This window comes from Nerophis lumbriciformis, linkage group LG01, assembly GCF_033978685.3.
Source record: "Nerophis lumbriciformis linkage group LG01, RoL_Nlum_v2.1, whole genome shotgun sequence".
Classification (NCBI taxonomy): Eukaryota; Metazoa; Chordata; class Actinopteri; order Syngnathiformes; family Syngnathidae; genus Nerophis; species Nerophis lumbriciformis.
In genome coordinates, this window is record NC_084548.2 from 24843771 (window position 1) to 24864496 (window position 20726).

Genomic DNA, 20726 nt, shown 5'->3' on the forward strand with positions numbered 1-20726 from the left:
CCCGCATCTACTTTTTTTTAGCAATCAAGAATATTTCAGTTGTTTTGATCCTTCTTTGTGGGGACATTGTTGATTGTCATGTTCGGGTGTACTTTGTGGACGCCGTCTGTGCTCCACAGTAAGTCTTTGCTGTCGTCCAGCATTCTGTTTTTGTTTACTTTGTAGCCAGTTCAGTTTTAGTTTCGTTCTGCATAGCCTTTCCTAAGCTTCAATGCCTTTTCTTAGGGGCACTCACCTTTTGTTTATATTTGGTTTAAGCATTAGACACCTTCTTACCTGCACGCTGCCTCCCACTGTTTCCCACATCTACAAAGCAATTAGCTTCCGGCTGCCACCTACTGATATGGAAGAGTATTACACGGTTACTCTGCCGAGCTCTAGACAGCACCGACACTCAACAACAACACATAATTTGCAGACTATAATTACAGATTTGCAAAAAATATTTTTAACCCAAATAGGTGAAATTAAATCATCCCCCACGGCACACCAGACTGTATCTCACGGCACATCCGCGGCACAGTGGTTGAAAAACACTGCACTAGAATACTTTGTGATCAGTGGTTGGCACACAGAAGAGATTTTGCCCTCACTAATCTGCCCAACTTTCAGAACAGCAGAAAACTTGTTGACAATATGTGCAATGCCCTGGAACCTAGTGTCCAAGTCAAAAAAGTGAGCTAGCTTATTACCACAGACAGGGACAAAGTTAATATGCATAACTTTCCACCACAACTAACAAACCCACCTTTTTTTGGAAATATTGGGTGACATATTGTCGACCCTTCAACTCCTTCTCCTCTCTTATTTTCTTTTCCTTTCTTTTTTGGCTGCCTGATTTTTGAGGCATACTGCTGTCTCCTCCGCTTTGCCCGCTGTGGCGCTGTCTGTGACAAATCGCTGGTGCTCTACCTGTAGCTGATCCAGTCGGACTGAACCATTTTACGTAAATAGAGGGGGCGAAGGGAGGGCCCTGCAGGGGTTGATGCTTCCAAAACAAATAAAGGTATTGTTACCAGGACATGGAAAATAAAACATGTGTGATTATATGTTAGTTAATAATTTAGTGTCATTATTTTTTCTGTATTATAATTTCATCATCATTAGGGGCCTCTCTGGGCCCCCCTCCATCATGGGCCCCTAGAATCCGTCTCCTTTACCCCCCCTTTTCGGCGCCCCTGCCTCCCACCTCCAAAGACATGTACCTGGGGATAGGTTGATTGGCAACACTAAATTGGCCCTAGTGTGTGAATGTGAGTGTGAATGTTGTCTGTCTATCTGTGTTGGCCCTGCGATGAGGTGGCCACTTGTCCAGGGTGTACCCCGCCTTCCACCCGTGTGCAGCTGGGATAGGCTCCAGCACCCCCTGCGACCCCGTAAGGGACAAGCGGTCAAAAATGGATGGATGAATGGATGCTTATGGACTCACACATACATATACACACAGTTCCAGATGTTTGCTTGGTGAGCACCAACATGAAAATGTGGGTGTTTGGTTGCATGAAAGAGTTTTGTCTACTTCTCAAACTACATAAAACTCAAGTTAGTAGATGAAAAAATTACTACCTGAAAGCTGTCTTGAAAACTTCCAGAGGATAGGTCTGTGTCTCCATGATCCTCTTCTGTGGGAGAAATTAATTTGAGCTCCACTGGCTTCAACAAGTAATGCATAAATACCACAGGATGATATACTGTAGTAGTTTCTGTCTTTCCAGGAAAACATACAGGTATGATGAATTGATATGTATTTCATTTATTGTTGTAAATTGATGGCAAATGGGGAATACTTTGTAGGTCACAAAGCAAATTAGTGTAATATCTAATAATATATCTCATTATTATTGAATTAATTCTATTTTCAGAATATGGCAATTAAAAAAACAAGCTGCAAGCTGACAGCGCAGAAGTGTGCTTATCACAAGTAAAAATTCAATCACACTTTTCTAGATAATATATGTTAAATAATTTAGCTCACTTTGTCACCTGTAATTTTCTTCACATTTGAGATAGAAATTAAATGGTGAATCTAAATGTTAACGGTGCTGTTGGAGCCAAATTTCCTTATTTGCCCGATTGTTGCTGAGATAGGCTCCAGCGCTCCCGAAGGGAATAAGCGGTAGAAAATGGATGGATGGATGTTTATATTGTTTTTATTTTGTTTTCTCTAATTGATTGCTGGCCTCAGTTCATGCTGAATTTCCTATTCGGCAGATTGCTCCGCCCACTTCCTCTTGAGAACCAGGAAGCGTTGACAGGGATGGGACCGTTGCTATGGTGCGGTTGCCATGGTAGCCTCTTTTAATTGGATTCAGGTGCGAGCACTGGGGAGGGGCGATTGCATGGAGAACAAACAGCTTTCGACCGTGCCGTGTGTGGTCAGGTCTCGCTGCTGTGACAATGTGCCATTCAAGGTCAGCATACATTATGTTCTATAGCCTACATTTGATTTAATTTTGATAGCATAAAATAAACGAATTGTCATATCCAAACACAAAACTACCAACCATTCCCACGCTTCTCAGCACGCAGAGACCCGCCCACACCTCTGACTCGCTTGTTGTGTGGAAGCATAGATGGAAAGAAGACGGAATATGGAAAAGTAACAAATAAAAGAGGGGGCAAACATCAGCAGCCCTTGACATAGAATCATACAAACCCCGTTTCCATATGAGTTGGGAAATTGTGTTAGATGTAAATATAAACGGAATACAATGATATGCAAATCATTTTCAACCCATATTCAGTTGAATATGCTACAAACACAACATATTTGATGTTCAAACTGATAAACATTTTTTTTTTGCACATAATCATTAACTTTAGAATTTGATGCCAGCAACACGTGACAAAGAAGTTGGGAAAGGTGGCAATAAATACTGATAAAGTTGCTCATCAAACACTTATTTGGAACATCCCACAGGTGTGCAGGCAAATTGGGAACAGGTGGGTGCCATGATTGGGTATAAAAACAGCTTCCCAAAAAATGCTCAGTCTTTCACAAGAAAGGATGGGGCGAGGTACATCCCTTTGTCCACAACTGCGTGAGCAAATAGTCAAACAGTTTAAGAACAACGTTTCTCAAAGTGCAATTGCAAGAAATTTAGGGATTTCAACATCTACGGTCCATAATATCATCAAAAGGTTCAGAGAATCTGGAGAAATCACTCCACGTAAGCGGCATGGCCGGAAACCAACATTATATGACCGTGACCTTCGATCCCTCAGACGGCACTGTATCAGAAACCGACATCAATCTCTAAAGGATATCACCACATGGGCTCAGGAACACTTCAGAAAACCACTGTCACTAAATACAGTTTGTCGCTACATCTGTAAGTGCAAGTTAAAGCTCTACTATGCAAAGCGAAAGCCATTTATCAACAACATCCAGAAACACCGCCGGCTTCTCTGGGCCCGAGATCATCTAAGATGGACTCATGCAAAGTGGAAATGTGTTCTGTGGTCTGACGAGTCCACATTTCAAATTGTTTTTGGAAATATTCGACATCGTGTCATCCGTACCAAAGGGGAAGTGAACCATCCAGACTGTTATCGACGCAAAGTTGAAAAGCCAGCATCTGTGATGGTATGGGGGTGCATTAGTGCCCAAGGCATGGGTAACTTACCGGTACACATCTGTGAAGGCACCATTAATGCTGAAAGGTACATACAGGTTTTGGAACAACATATGCTGCCATCTAAACGCCGTCTTTTTCATGGACGCCCCTGCTTATTTCAGCAAGACAATGCCAAGCCACTTTCAGCACGTGTTACAACAGCGTGGCTTCATAAAAAAAGAGTGCGGGTACTTTCCTGGCCCGCCTGTAGTCCAGACCTGTCTCCCATCGAAAATGTGTGGCGCATTATGAAGCGTAAAATACGACAGCGGAGACCCCGGATTGTTGAACGACTGAAGCTCTACATAAAACAAGAATGTGAAAGAATTCCACTTTCAAAGCTTCAACAATTAGTTTCCTCAGTTCCCAATCGTTTGAGTTTTGTTAAAAGAAAAGGTGATGTAACACAGTGGTGAACATGCCCTTTCCCAACTACTTTGGCAAGTGTTGCAGCCATGAAATTCTAAGTTAATTATTATTTGCAAAAAAAAAATTAAGTTTATGAGTTTTGAACATCAAATATCTTGTCTTTGTAGTGCATTCAATTGAATATGGGTTGAAAAGGATTTGCAAATCATTGTATCCCATTTATATTTACATCTAACACAATTTCCCAACTCATATGGAAACGGGGTTTGTAATTTTACACTCACTATGCTCTTGTTATTAGTCTAGACCACAAAAAATGTCTAATTTAGATTTAAAAAGTAGAGTCAACATTTAGAGTTAGATTTAACATTTGGATTCGTTTTTGTGAATTTCCTATCAATATTTCAAATGTTCTTTGTAATCTATAACACACTGTAATGTGTGGTCACATCTAGAAATGTACGGTAGATATATTTAAGAGCCTGGTTAGTTTATTTAACTAACTTTGTTGTTGGAAGTTGTATCTCTATTTTACCACCAAGGAGCATTTTTCATTAATGTGAGTAAGTAGTAAGAACGGAAACGAGAAAAGAACAGTTGCCCGTTGTCTGTCTTATCATTTCTTTGTCCTTTACAGGACCACACATAATAAGTCTACGAGTCGTTACATGTTCCATCTGCTGGAATATTTGCAAATTTGAGTGTGGTGCAACCGTATTATTTAACTGGTATGCTTTTATTTTGAAGGCTGCAGGATGTATTACGCCGATGTTGCAAGACCAATAAGTCTTTGTCAATCGTAAGCTTATGTATATGTTCCAAGTTTACTATGAAAGATTATCATCAAACATTGACACTTTTGTCAATGGAAACTCTGCAAGTGAGGACATGGGTGTGTGATGGAGGCTTTTGAAGAGACACGTTTAATTGATTAGAAAGCTGATTAGCACATTCTAGTGCTGCTAGGTACACATTTTATTGGTGAAAAGGATGATGACCGGACAAAATGAGCTGGAAGTGCAAGATGGAAGTACATAATTTGCGGAGAATTGGTTGAATATTCATGAATTGCCGCAATCGTAACATTGCGAAATCCAGGAGGATCCTAATAATGGTTCCAGCTTTTAACCCTGTTAACCATCTCTAGTAAACAATGGTGGCAAACTGCTTTTGTCTTATTCACTTGTCTTTGTCAGTTTAAGTATTTCACCGGGAAGCCAAGTGTTCACAGGTATGATATTTTAATGACAGAAGGCCATACTTGCCAACCTTGAGACCTCCAATTTCGAGGGGTGGGGGTGGGAGGTGGGGTGGGCGTGGTCTGGGGTGGGGCGGGGGCCTGGTTGGGGCGGGGCGTGGTTAGGGGCGTGGTTAAGAGGGGAGGAGTATATTTACAGCTAGAATTCACCAAGTCAAGTATTTCATAAATATATATATATATATATATATATATATAATCCAAGAAATACTTGACTTTCAGTGAATTCTAGCTATATATATATATATATATATATTTATTTATTTATTTTATTATATATACAGTATATGTATATATAAATTAAAAAAAATACTTTAATTTCAGTGTTCATTTATTTACACATATACACACATAACACTCATCTACTCATTGTTGAGATAAGGGTTGAATTGTCCATCCTTGTTCTATTCTCTGTCACTATTTTTCTAACCATGCTGAATACCCTCTCTGATGATGCATTGATGTGTGGCATGCATAAAAGTGCTTTCATCAAATGCATTAGCGTCTGGAATCTTCCATCTCTCCCTAGCATGGCCCAAAACCAGTCAATCTTTGCTTCCTGAGGAAGATCTTCAGTGCCAAGCACTTGGTAGTCAACTACTTCTTCCCGGAGGCTATCCAGGTCCAATCGCAGCTGCGGCTTGGAACTTACAAGCTGTTATGAGAGTAGCGTATGTGTGTGTGTGGCCCTTTAATAGGTGAGCATGTGAGGTGAGTGACATCAGTGAGTGTGTGGGCGAGAGACGAGAGGGAGCGAGTGCGGGCGGGGACTACTTTGTTTTGTGTTGGATTGGCTGTGTGCAAGCAATCAATAAAGCAAGATTTGCAACTAATCGCCGGACTCAGGCAGGAAAGGTGCAACAAAGCGTATTTCTTCATCTTCCTCGTTCATCTGCTTCGTCTCCTTGTTGTGTGCGCAGTTGTGCACTGCACTCTCTAAAAGCCGTATATGTTATTGATGTTACAGATGGCAGTATTGTCCTGTTTAAGAGTGTCACAACATTGCTGTTTACGGCAGACGAACTGCTTTACTGCTTTACGGTAGACAAAAACATGACTGCTGTTGTTGTGTGTTGTTACCGCGCTGGGAGGACGTTAATGAAACTGCCTAACAATAAACCCACATAAGAAACCAAGAACTCGCCCTCGATCATTCTACAGTTATAATGTGTTTGGGCAGGCACACTGTTTATATCGTGGGAAAGCGAACTCAGGTCAGCATGGAGCTGGAGGGGGCGTGGCCTCCAGCTCCGCCTGAATTTCGGGAGATTTTCGGGAAAAAATTTGTCCCGGTAGGTTTTCGGGAGAGGCGCTGAATTTCGGGAGTCTACCGGAAAATCCGGGAGGGTTGGCAAGTATGCAGAAGGCTAAAGTTTCTCCTTGGCACTACTTTTCGCCAAAGGCTGTGCTGTACTGCATTTGCCCACTTCCTGTCCCTCACTCTTGTTACCTTTTCTTGCTGGGCAGCATCTTCAGACCTGTACCGTAGTTGGGACAAATTCACTACTTTTGTTGGCTAAGTGAGTCAGTAACCAACTCAGCCAAATCACAGACTTGATTTGTGGAAGAGATGGCAAAACTATGACTTACAGGATGTAGATTTTATTTTTCGTTTGGTAGAAAACAAGGCAGTTTCAGGCACTGGCAACTTTTACAGCAACTACTTTCCTCTCCCCTGCTGTACACACATTACTTCTCTAACCTCACTCACTCCCACCCGCCTCTGGTTCAGGTCAGAGTTTACCCAGGACCCCGACTTTGTCGTCCCAAGCTATGCCTGTCACACTACATCCACTCTGCATGATGATTAGATCCTTAAAACCACTCCAGGACACATAGTTCAAGAGGAGTACTCAACATTATTTTGCACACATTACCCTATGCTTTTTACAGATGATGTGGTCCTGATGGCTTCATCTGGCCAGGATCTTCAGCTCTCACTGGATCGGTTCGCAGCTGAGTGTGAAGCGACTGGGATGAGAATCAGTACCTCCAAGTCAGAGTTCATGGCTCTCGCCCGGAAAAGGGTGGAGTGCCATCTCCGGGTTGCGGAGGAGACCCTGCCCCAAGTGGAGGAGTTCAAGTACCTCGGAGTGTTGTTCTCGAGTGAGGAAATAGTGGATTGTGAGATCGACAGGCGGATCGGTGCGGCGTCTTCAGTAATGCGGACGCTGTATCGATCCGTTGTGGTGAAGAAAGAGCTGAGCCGGAAGGCAAAGCTCTCAATTTACCGGTCGATCTACGTTCCCATCCTCACCTTTGGTCATGAACTTTGGGTTATGACTGAAAGGACAAGATCACGGGTACAAGCGGCCGAAATAAGTTTCCTCCGCCGGGTGGCGGGGCTCTCCCTTAGAGATAGGGTGAGAAGCTCTGCCATCCGGGGGGAGCTCAAAGTAAAGCCGCTGCTCCTCCACATCAAGAGGAGCCAGATGAGGTGGTTCGGGCATCTGGTCAGGATGCCACCCAAACGCCTCCCTAGGGAGGTGTTTAGGGCACGTACGACCGGTAGGAGGCCATGGGGAAGACCCAGGACACGTTGGGAAGACTATGTCTCCCGGCTGGCCTGGGAACACTTCGGGATCCCTCGGGAAGAGCTGGACGAAGTGGCTGGGGAGAGGGAAGTCTGGGCTTCCCTGCTTAGGCTGCTGCCCCCGCGACCCGACCTCAGATAAGCGGAAGAAGATAGATGGATGCATGGATAGACATTACCCTACATAATATTCAGACTCTCACACAGTACTTGGACAGGTTGTAGAGCAGGGGTGCTCATTACGTCGATCGCGAGCTACGGGTCGATCGCGAGCTACGGGTCGATCGCGGAGGGTGTGTCAGTCGATCACCAGCCAGGCATTGAAAAATCAGTCCTAAAAATGAGCGATCATAAATCTTCACTATGACGTCACTTTCGTCACTTGATTGACATTCACGGCACCCGAGGGTCTTCTGAGATGACGTTGGTTGCTGCCAGCTCATTAAAATTACCGACTGGAAGGCGAGAAACACTTTATTTCAACAGACTCTGGCGCCGTACCTGTCGTCAAAACTCCAAAGACCGACTGCACAGTTGCACAGTTGCGCTAACAAAATAAGAGTCTCAGAAAGCTGGCGTGCACAAACTAGCAAGCTACGGAGTTTGCCGACAATGTATTTCTTGTGTATACAAAGGAGTACGGAAGCTGGACAAATAAGATACCAAAAACCAACCACTTTCATGTGGTATTGGACAGAAAGGAGGACTTTTTTTCTCCTCCATTCGAAAATGCGGACGTTATCAGCACCACTGTCTGATTCCAATCAATGCAAGTTATCAGAATCAGGTAATACACCAACTTATATTCTTGTCTTCATGAAAGAAAGGAATCTATATGTGTTAAACATGCTTGTATTATCTTTAAACACCTTTAACTTATTAACAATATTAATTATATGTGTTAAACATGCTTGTATTATCTTTAAACACCTTTAACTTGTTAACAATATTAACTATATGTGTTAAACATGCTTGTATTATCATTAAACACCTTTAACTTGTTAACAATATTAACTATATGTGTTAAACATGCTTGTATTATCTTTAAACACCTTTACGTTGTTAACAATATTAACTATATGTGTTAAACATGCTTGCATTATCTTTAGACACCTTTAACTTGTTAACAATATTAACTATATGTATTAAACATACTTGTATTATCATTAAACACCTTTAATTTTTTAACAATATTAACTATATGTGTTAAACATGCTTGCATTATCATTAAACACCTTTAACTTGTTAACAAAAACATGTATTTCATAGATAAGTAAATATAAATTATATATATGAATGAGGTAGATCCCCACGACTTGATCAATTGAAAAGTAGCTCGCCTGCAGAAAAAGTGTGAACACCCCTGTTGTAGAGTGAGAACCAAAATAAAGTGGGCAATGTCCATAAACTCTCCATAAGCATGATTGGCATATACTTCGGACACCAATGTTACTTGACTAAGGCCTTAAAAAGACTTAAAATGCAGAAAAGTTTTCAACCACATATTTAAAAGTATTTCTGCGGTGTACACATAGATATGCTTTGACAGGCCACCTGACAGTAATGGCCACACTGCTCTTTCCATACACTTGCAGAGGATTGAGATCTGGGCCACTGGCCTGCAGTCCTTCAGCTCCTTGGGTCTTGTTTTGGGGGGATTGTAATGATGGTGGATTCCTTTCACTGGTTGGGGACCCTCCTGGCATCCAGGAGGTGCTGAAACAGCCTGGTTAGCACCCCACCCAGCTGGCTTGAACAATCCTTGAACACCCTGCCTCCGAGCCTTTCAGGGCCAGAGGTTTTGTATGGGTTGACTCCATGCAAAATGGAGGTAACCAGCTGCTCATCAATTGTAAGAGCTGGGAGGGGGGAGCTGGGATCTACAGGGGTCCAATTTGTTGGTGTGCTGTTGTTGTTGAAGCGGGAGAAGGTAATCCCTGTAGGTTTGGAAGCTCTTCCCATCATGACGTTTAGGCCGTGCTATGCCTCTTCAATATTTCCTGATGTAAATTTTTTCTCCACTGTCCTTATACTTAATTTTAGCAAGACTAGCTTTACTCCTAAATTCCCTCTGCAGCATCCTCACCCTGACTGTGTCACCTTCTAAAACAGCTTTTTTCTTTTGGACAAACCATGCTTTCATGTCCTTGGTTATCCACTTTTTGTTATGTGGATGAATAGTTACAAATTTAGTGAGAGTAACTGTTTCTTCACAGAATAAAATGTATGCAGTAAGCACATCAGCAAGCCTGTTAAAATCACCCCCCACAGTCATTAAAAAAATAATGCCAATATGTCAACTCAAAAAAGCCCTTTAAAGTCTCAGATGCATCCTCGTTCAAGATTTTGATGGTTTTTGTGATCCTTTTCCTGGTCTTTAATTGGGACCTATATTTTGGTAGCAGCAGGATGACATTGGAGTCAGACATACCCAGAGAAATATACGCTCCATGTATATTTCCACAGCACAAATCAAGTACGTTATGTTTCCCTGTTGGAGTTGTGACATATTACTCCAGGCTAGGAAGATGTGTAGATGTATCACACTTGTTAAAATCTCTCCAGTTTTCGTGACTGCTTTGTCGAAATTTTCAGCGATGCGCTCGGCCGCTAGGGCAAAATCAGGTCCTGGAACATACACTAAAATGACAGTGATGTCACGGCTGGTTACGCCAGTCCGTGCCTTTTATGTCGGGTTTTGTTGGTGTTCTTCTGTGTTTGGTGCTTGTTCCTGTCCTGCGCTCTTATTTTGTTGGCACTTCCTGTTGTGTTGGTGTTTTTTTACAACTACTTTACACATGCTTTCAAGCACTTTTTCCCTCACCTGTTTTCTGTTGGTGATTAAGACTATTTAAGTTGAGTGTGAGCAACCAATCTTTGTCGGGACTTTGTTTGGAATGAATATTCTTCATGTGGACGCTCTCCTCCAGCCGTGAGTTTTTGCTCTATTACAGCATTCCGTTTTGTTTCGCACTTGTCAGTTTTAGTTTTGTTTTTGCAAAGCCTTCCCTATGCTTTGGTGCCTTTCCAGCAGCACTCATCTTTGTTTGCTTCTGAGCTACATTAAATACTTTTACCTGCACATTGCCTCCTCGATTTTCTGCATCTTGGGAACACGCCACTAATCGCCGTCATGCAACCCGAGTATCACAAGTGACGTGTGACAATTCTCTGAGTAAGTAAAATTGTCTAAAGGACACTGTTAACATCTCTCACTATGTATTTGGTATGCTCTGACAGCCATACAGAGCCCGCCCCCAATCGACTTCCGTATTCGGACTATGTCTCTGTCAAAGCGGATTATGTCAAATCCTTCCAGCTGAAAGTCCACATTTTCAGGGAGCCATGTCTCTGTAAAGCAAAAGATACTGGCTCGTTGATAATCCAGATCGGACTTGATTATGGTGCAAAGTTTGTCGGTCTTATTACGTAGCGATCGGACATTTGACAGGATGATGGCAGGTAAAGGTAGCTTTGCCTCTTCTCCTCAGCCGGTTGCGTATCCCTCCTCTAGAACTTAATTTCCTTTGCGATCGCTTCTGCTTGTGACCCAGAAGTAACTCCAGAGGTATGCTGTAATGGTGGAGGAATGCATCGCTGGGTCAAAGTGGAGGTCGCGTAGCTCCAACAAAACATCCCAGGAGTAGGTGAACCCCCATGGAGCGGCGGTAAATGGCTGCATTGATTGCAAACAATGTCCTTTGACGGAACATCGACCTGTGGTTATGAGCGACACTAAGCCCACGTAAAACACTATTAACATCCACATACCATTGGATCAAAAACAAGCAAAAAAAACATAATAAAAATGCTTAAAACGCTTTTAAAAACCACATGTACACAAGAGCTATGTCAGGAGTTGCCCCCACCCCTTCCGCACTTCCGCATTTTAATGGTGCTTCTCAAGCATCTCAAGCCACCGCGCTAACTGGCCTTCAAGCTCCCGCAACTTAGTTAACCAGTGCAGTCTGCGATGGTCCGTTTGGACCGTGAAGGATTTCCCTGGCAAATATTGTCAAAAATGAGAAGTAAACTCAACTACCTCCAAGAACTCAGGTCTAATAGAATTTGAACAATTCCCCTTGCGGATCAATAAAGTTTGTCTAAGTCTAAGAACAACATTTTTCCTCACAGGACAGGAAGCTACCTTGTCTCATAAACTCCCACCTTGGATTTGAGAAATAACTGCTCGAATCCCCCATTCTCTAGCGCCGGTATCGTGAAGCATTAAATCATTTTCAACAGGATGGCCTAGAATCTACACCAAGACGAGCCACTCTTTTAGCTTTTCAAATGCCTGCTGGCACTCATCAGTCCAGTCAGTGGAGAGCCAGCAGCAGATGCAGCGCGCGAGAGGAAGAGGAGCCAGAGAGAGGCGGACGCTGAGCAAGAGCGCAAGAGAGAGGCGGACGCTGAGCAAGAGCGCAAGAGAGCCCAAGGGAGATGACGACGTGCTGCTAGAAAGCAGACAGAGGAGCGAGCAGAGCAAGGCAAGTGCTGAAAAGCAATCCGCAAAAGACTTTGATTTATTGAAAAATAAAAGAAAGTCAACCCTGCTCGAAGCAATGTCCTTCCTTGATGGTCCTGCAAACCCGGACGACGGCCAGAGTCGTTCATATTTTGGCGCCCAATCGGGACCATCGGAGGCGGGGGAGGACGATCTCCTGTGGGCCCTCGTGGGGGTGCTCACGGAGCTCGAGGAGTCCCGCCAACAGTTGCAGCTCCTGCAGGTGCTGGCGGACCAGACAGGGGGGGGGGCGAATGGCCCCCTGTAGGTGATGAAGATGATGACAAAGAGTGGGAGGAAATTGATAATGAAGAGTGGGATGAAGATTGGGATGAAGATGACGAAGATTGGGATGAAGAAGAAGAAGAAAAAGATGGAAAAGACGGAGAACAAGCAGAACAAGAACAAGAAGAACAAGGAAAAGATACAAAAGAAGAACAAGGAAAAGATACAGGAGAAGAAGGAAAAGATACAGAAGAAGAAGAAGAAAATGACACAGAAGAAGGAAAGGACACGGAAGAAGAAAAGGACACAGAAAAGGAGAAGACCGGGGCCACAGGGGTACCTGATCGTCCCCACTTCCTGCTCCCTCGAAATGGGGCGGGGGGAGTAGGCTCAGCCGGTCTGAAGCCCGGCTTGCGTCCGGCGATGGAGGACTGTGGGGAGGCGTGGCCGGCGGACCTGCGTCCAAATGGACTACTGGTGCGTGGATCGCGCAGCTGGGCAGCATTAAGTGATCCCTTTTCAGTGTTTAAAAGGACGGCAGCCGAGAACGACAGGCACAAGAAGTTAAAATTATAACTGTTAATAAGGAAGAATCAATCATATCACATGATGTAATCTCAATAATCTCAGAAACTCTGGCAGATGTAACTTCACATATTGTCACAAAAAGACGGAACCCTCAAGACATCTCTACCTTACTGCATTTTGTTTCAAATTGACACATTTCCAGTACAAAACAGCAATATATAGACAGAAGGAAGGTTTTGCACTAGGATCCGCAATCATGAGCAATTTTTTCATTGCACCCATGCAATATCAACCAACACTTTGGAAGCGATATGTAGATGACATACTGGAAATAATAAAGACCGAACACACACAAGACCTCACAGATTACCTGAACAGCACCGGTAACATACAATTCACACATGAAGAAGAAACAAACAGGACAATATTATTTCTGGACATGAACATTCACCACAAAGAAGATGGCAACATTAGAACTACAGTATACAGAAAACCCACACATACAGACCAGTACCTTCTTTGGACATCAGAACATCCCACCGCACACATACTTTCTGTAGTCAGAACATGTTACAACCGGGGCGACATCATAATGGATGAAAAAGACAGACAGGAGGATACTTGATGGGCTATAAACTAAGTAAAACATCAAGCTAGACAAAACAAGTTGGAAAAAAAACAGAAAAGCAAAGCAAAAATAAGACAGGTACAAAAAATAAGGACACAATAACACTGCCATACATTAGAGCATTTTTTGAGCCAAGGCACATGTTTTTCACTGAAAAAATCCTGAGGCACACCACAAGCAGAAATCATCAAAAAACGAAACTCAGTAACCGATTTTGACAATAAAAAGTCGTTGTCGCAATTGTTGGATATTAATTTAAACCATAACCAAGCATGCATCACTATAGCTCGTCTCAAAGTAGGTGTACTGTCACAACCTGTCACATCACACCGTGACTTATTTTGAGTTTTTCTGTGGGTAATGTTTTAGTCCTTCTCTTGCGCTTCTATTTTGGTGTTTTTTCCTATTTTTTTGGTATTTTCCTGCTGCAGTTTCATGTCTTCCTTGAGCGCTATTCTCCACACCTGCTTTGTTTTCGCAATCCAGACTATTTAAGTTGTGCGGACGCTTTCCTTCGTTGTGGGGACATTGTTGATTGTCATGTCATGTACGTATGTACTTTGTGGATGCCGTCTCTGCTCTGCACACTGCAAGTCTTTGCTGTCGTCCAGCATTTTGTGTTTTGTTTACTTTGCAGCCAGTTCAGTTTTAGTTTTGTTTTGCATAGCAATGCCTAAGCTTCAATGCCTTATATTTTTAACCCAATTAGGTGAAATTACATAACCTCCCACGGCACACCGGACTGTATTTCACGGCACACTAGTGTGCCGCGGCACAGTGGTTGAAAAACACTGCATTAGAGGAATAACATAACCTATACAACGCACTATGAAGACATTTCAAATAAACAGCAGTAAAACCATCCAAAAACTACGACGACAACTTGTACACCCAAACGATACAACAACACAGGGGAGACAATATGATGTCATCTACGAAATTCCATGCAAATTGTGCAATAAAACAAATTGGAGAGACCGAACAAACTTTTAGCGGCCGAAAAAAGAATGCGAGAAGGAGACAGTTGCTAAGTTTACAGATCAGCAAAACAAACAGCAGAATAAGAAAACAAAAGTCAGCCATAACAAACCAGTGCAGGAAGAACAATCACAATATGGACTGGGACAAGGGGAAACGTAATTTCATCGGAAACAAGCAAATACAAGAGATGGATCAAGGAGGCTCGGGAAATCAGGAGACGAGGGACCAGCACCATCAACATGGATGAGAGGGCATACATGCTTTCGCACACAAGGGACGCTAGCTTTTATCGCCGACACCAGGGCAGGGAACAGATATGTCTGGGTCGGGAAACTTTATTTAGAAAGTTTGCCGGTACATTAGGAAGTGACGACAGCTCTGACAAAGGCAGAAATGTCAACCGAAACTGTCAGGTAGCAAGTCGGAGACATCTCCTACTCCAAAAACGTCTCTGCACACAAGTATCTCATACCTATACTCTGTGTATAGTTATGGAAAAACTAATTTCAATTGAATTGTATCAACAGTACACACGGAACAGAGTGGTTGTATTGGCTGGGTGAGGGGCAATTTCTGTGGATGGGTCCTACCCAGTGTTGGGAAAATGTCTTTAAAAACGAATTAATTAAAGTTACTCGTTAATTTCCCCCAAAAAAGTAATTTAATTACTAACATAATTATTATTTAATAGATGTAATTAATATGTAACTTTTTTTTACTTTCGTATGTTTGGTGTATGCAGTTCCAAAATGCTTCATGAGCCAAGAGTGCCCGAGTGTGGCCTTACAAGGCGGTGCCAAGGGAAGCGAGACGTCAGTTAGGGCGTGCTCATTGGCTGTTTTTGCCTTTTAAACTGAGCCTTAACTGGACTGCCATGTTTTGTTGACCAATAGCTGGCTTGGGCACAGCTCTGGAACTGATGTAGGATGTCTCTCCAGAAACCCGAACCGTCACTGGCCTGATCGTAGTGTAGTTATTTTCTCTCTCTTAGTTCGTAGCAGTCTTTGTCACTACTGTCCTCCCAGCCGGCATCCTGCATGTGAGTTTGGATGGTTGTGTTCACAGAAGTAGGGCCCTTCACCTCCTAGTGGTGGAGCACTGAAGTGCAATGCACCTCTTTCATCTTTAACTGGCGTGTGTGCGCTTGACAGTAGGGTTAGGGTTAGGTTCACAGTCATTTTCTCATGAACAATTCTCGTTTCACTTTTGTTGAATTTACAGTTAATTGAAGACAAAGGGTTAACTTGTCCATATTTTTCATCCCCAATGAACCAAAGAGATAGTCGCAATGACCTGTGGTTGCACACAGCGGCTTCGGAGGTGGCATAAAGAGGTTCATCAAAGGTGGCATCATGATCAGTTGTTGGCTTTTTCAAACAACATCAGCTCCATTCTGCTAAGTAGTCCTTTGTCACTGCCAAAACATCCTTCCTCGACATATACATGGGCTCCAATGCTCTTTTCCATGAAATCCCTCATAAATAGTTTTTTGATGGAGTACACTTTGCGCCTGGCACCTCCACTACAGTTTATGCTTTAGCACTCCTGTCTCATGCTGACATCTCAGGGTTAAACGTTTTTTTCCACATTAAACAAGCATTATTGCAATATAAATCTCAGAAACAAGCCTAGTGTTCACAGATGTGATTCGTGGAAAAGACAACAAAACTTGGAGGACAGAGACTTTATTTTTGGTTGGTCGAAAACGAGGCAGTTTCAGTCACTGGCAACTTTTACAGTGAAGTGAATTAAGTAATATTATGTATATTATGTTTTTCATATGGTGAATGTTTATATTCATCTTGGAGAAAGCAAACCACCAAGTTTAATTAGATAGTGATATTTCAGTTTGAGCACATAATAAGATAGGGCCCCTTAGTTTGATAATCACAGGCGGATTGGATCAGTTCTCGTAGGAAAGAGACCTAATTGGGACTTTGGAACGCAAAAGTGATAGCCCTATCCTTGAGAAGAGACTACATGTTCAGCTCAACGCCAACATTTAAAGGCCTACTGAAATGCGATTTTCTTATTCAAACGGGGATAGCAGGTCCATTCTATGTGTCATACTTGATCATTTCGCGATATTGCAATATTTTTGCTGAAAGGATTTAGTAGAGAACATCGACGATAAAGTTTGCAACTTTTGGTCGCTGATAAAAAAGCCTTGCCTCTACAGGAAGTAGCAGACGATGTGCGCGTGACGTCACAGGTTGTGGAGCTCCTCACATCTGCACATTGTTTACAATCATGGCCACAAGCAGCGAGAGCGATTCGGACTGAGAAAGCGACGATTTCCCCATTAATTTGAGCGAGGATGAAAGATTTGTGGATGAGGAAAGTGAGAGTTAAGGACTAGAGGGCAGTGGGAGCGATTCAGATACTGTGAGAGGCGGGTGGGACCTGATATTCAGCTGGGAATGACTAAAACAGTAAATAAACACAAGACATATACTCTATTAGCCACAACACAACCAGGCTTATATTTAATATGCCACAAATTAATCCCGCATAACAAACACCTCCCCCCTCCCGTCCATATAACCCGCCAATACAACTCAAACACCTGCACAACACACTCAATCCCACAGCCCAAAGTACCGTTCACCTCCCCAAAGTTCATACAGCACATATATTTCCCCAAAGTCCCAAAAGTTACGTACGTGACATGCACATAGCGGCACGGACGTACGGGCAAGCGATCAAATGTTTGGAAGCCGCAGCTGCGTACTCACGGTACCGCGTCTGCTTATCCAACTCAAAGTCCTCCTGGTAAGAGTCTCTGTTGTCCCAGTTCTCCACAGGCCAATGGTAAAGCTTGACTGTCATCTTCTGGGAATGTAAACAATGAAACGTCGGCTGTTCGTGTTGCTGCATGCCGGCCGCAATACACCGCTTCCCACCTACAGCTTTCTTCATTGCTGTCTCCATTGTTCATTGAACAAATTGCAAAAGATTCACCAACACAGATGTCCAGAATACTGTCGAATTTTGCGATGAAAACAGACGACTTAATAGCTGGCCACCATGCTGTCCCAAATGTCCTCTACAATCCGTGACGTCACGCGCAGGCATCATCATACCGAGACGTTTTCAGCAGGATATTTCGAGCAAAATTTAAAATTGCACTTTAGTAAGCTAACCCGGCCATATTGACATGTGTTGCAATGTTAAGATTTCATCATTGATATATAAACTATCAGACTGCGTGGTCGGTAGTAGTGGGTTTCAGTAGGCCTTTAAGTTATAACTAAGAGCATTTGTTTTCCAGACACTTACACACAAACTTCTCCTTTTATGGTCAGGATGCGCTCACCGCACACACACAGAGACAGGAAGGAGGAATATAAAAACTGATTGTTGGTATTCTCCAAGTTAGGAGTGCCTCATTTTTCTGACCTGACCTCCTCCAGGAACTGCAGTCCTGTATAATGACGCTTGCTTGTAATAAAGCAACTTTTAATTCAGTAAAGTGTCTCCGTGTTACCCTTCTGTCCGGACGAGGATGACAAGACCGGAAATACACATCAACAGCAACTACAACCATCTCCCGTGCTGAACACTACTGCTACTCTAACTTTCTTAAGCATCACACTTCTCTCTTTTTTCCTCCTGCCTCTGGATCATATGTTAGTAATTGCTATGAAGTGGAAAAGGGGTAGGATTATTTTAGCCTTGCTTCCTACTACTACTCCTTTTCGGACATGTTGTAAAGAAAAATTTAAATATGTGACGTACCCTATTGATACTGTATACATATCCAAAATAAATGTAAACCAACCAACCAGGTCATAGTTCACCTAGGACGCAAACATAGCTGTTCCAGGCTATAACTGCAACACTCTTAATGTGTACCTTGTGGCAAATCGGCATGCCTGTGCAACAAAAAATCCAGTTATGATTACATAAAACCTTCAACCCCTATAAGCCAACATTGGCATATATATAAAATCAGCTGACTTTTGTTCCAAGGTGGTATCTGTTTTATTGATGGGTTTCTTTCTCTATGTGCTGTGTGATTGACTGGGATAGGATCTTGGAAAATGGACGATTGGATAGATAGATAGATAGATAAGATAGATATGCATATTAAATATTCTAATAATAATAAATACAGTTCCTGATATATATGCAGACACATACCATCTTGTAAGTCCCTGTAGCGTTTCTCCTGCATGGTCTGTTCAAAGCTGCTGTGGAGAATTTTGTTGAGGGTACTGAGCCAGTCTTCCATCTCTTGTTCACTGTCTGCGGCCAACAGGAATGTGCTCTTATCCTGCATCTTCAATTCAAAGGCAAACCTTCTTACTTTGCTGCTCTGAAAAACAAAGGATAAAACACTATGAATGCATGCTTACATCAAATCTCTAATGCACAGGTGTCAAACTCAAGGCTCAGATCTGGCATGCCATGTCATCCAAGGCTGGAAATACTGTGCGTCAATAAAGCACTTTCGAGCTAACTGCATTTATTTTGTTTTGTTGATTTTGAAACAAAAAAATAATACATGCAATTGCATATCTTCTAAACTCTAATATTATCTGATCATGCAAGATATTCCAAACAGTATTTTGGTTATCAAAAATGAATTCTTAAATATCTGATTGTCACATTGACTTGCGATTTAAAGCAAGTTATCTATCAATCTGTTAATTAAAAATATAATAATCAATCACAATTCCCTATGCAAATTGTGTAGAGAGGTTATTATATGTTTCTATTTATAAATATTAACACTCTTACTGGTGACCTTCTGAGGGCTACCATTGCGATGCGGCCCTCAATAAAAACGAGTTTGACACCCCTAGTCTAGTGCGACGGAGGTGCAACAGGAGTATTTACATTCCCCAAAAGTCAGAGGTGGGTAGGGTAGCCAAACTTTGTACTAAGTAAGAGTACTGTTACTTTATCCATAATGGATCCACTATGGACTGGACTCTCACAATATTATGTCAGACCCACTCGACATCCATTGCATTCGGTCTCCCGTAGAGGAAGGGGGTTACCCACATATGTGGTCCTCTCCAAGGTTTCTCATAGTCATTCACATCGACGTCCCACTGGGGTGAGTTTTTCCTTGCCCTTATGTGGGCTCTGTACCGAGGATGTCGTTGTGGCTTGTGCAGCCTTTTGAGACACTTGTGATTTAGGGCTATATAAATAAACATTGATTGATTGATTGATTGATACTTTAGAGTAATATGACTCAAGTAAACGTAAAACATTTTCATCCAATTAGTTACTTGATTAGCTGGCAAACTAAATGAATTAGCACGCTGTTATATACACACAACATTAAGTACACTTACAAACTCAACAGCATCTAATCTAAGAGCTTTATAAAATATTGCACCTTTTTAAAGATAATGTTACTTAAGTCTAATTGACACATTCAGAGATTCAAAACTGAGAACAATTATCTTGGTTTGTTTACTCACTAAAGCAAGGGCGTCAAACTCATTTTCATCGTGAGCAACATCGCAAATACCAAAGCCCTTGGAGGGCCGCTTCATGATAATATTACACAATTTCCATTTTGTTGGATTATTATCGTTGTTTACCAACAAACTAATGAAAACCCTGCTTTGGAATCAATAGGCAAAGTGACAACTTAATTTCAGCTAGTGTGGAATTTTCATAAGAAAAGGATTTGGATGACAGAAAGGCAAGGAATACAGTAGGAATGGGATTCAAAAGGCACAGTTTGTTGCGATTTACCTGACACATGAAACGTGACGAATTGCGGGAGTGCACTATCCACTTAAGCCGCCATTCCAACTTTGACCAGAGCGTCAGTTGCTATGTAGAGTGGAGCTTTCCCTCATTTTCAGCAGACTGCGTTCCTCTCATGCGAGATCCACCCAGGAATGAGGCCATATAAATCCCTTTCCTACTGTAGCTTGTTGCATCAAATAATATTGAGCTAAGAGCTGCATTTGCATGCCTTCATGCTTTTTTTCTGTCAAAATTTGGATACTTTAATCAATAAAGATGAAATAAAGTTGATGCACATTCTTTCCAGGCAATCGCGGGCCACAAAGAATAATGGGGCGGGCCAGATGTGGCCTCCGGGCCTTGAG

The 20726-nt window shown here is 42.5% G+C and overlaps 1 protein-coding gene across 1 annotated transcript in view; it reads right to left on the reverse strand.

Annotated features, from left to right (window-relative positions):
* Positions 1 to 20726, reverse strand: part of LOC133617711 (dedicator of cytokinesis protein 9-like) — a 168167-nt gene that overhangs the window by 99385 nt on the left and 48056 nt on the right. Inside the window, exons 8-9 of the mRNA XM_061977877.1 lie at positions 18790 to 18964; positions 1567 to 1622 (exon numbers count right to left, since the gene is read on the reverse strand). Of these exons, the coding sequence (XP_061833861.1) occupies positions 1567 to 1622; positions 18790 to 18964 (231 nt within the window). The remainder of the gene's footprint in view (positions 1 to 1566; positions 1623 to 18789; positions 18965 to 20726) is intronic.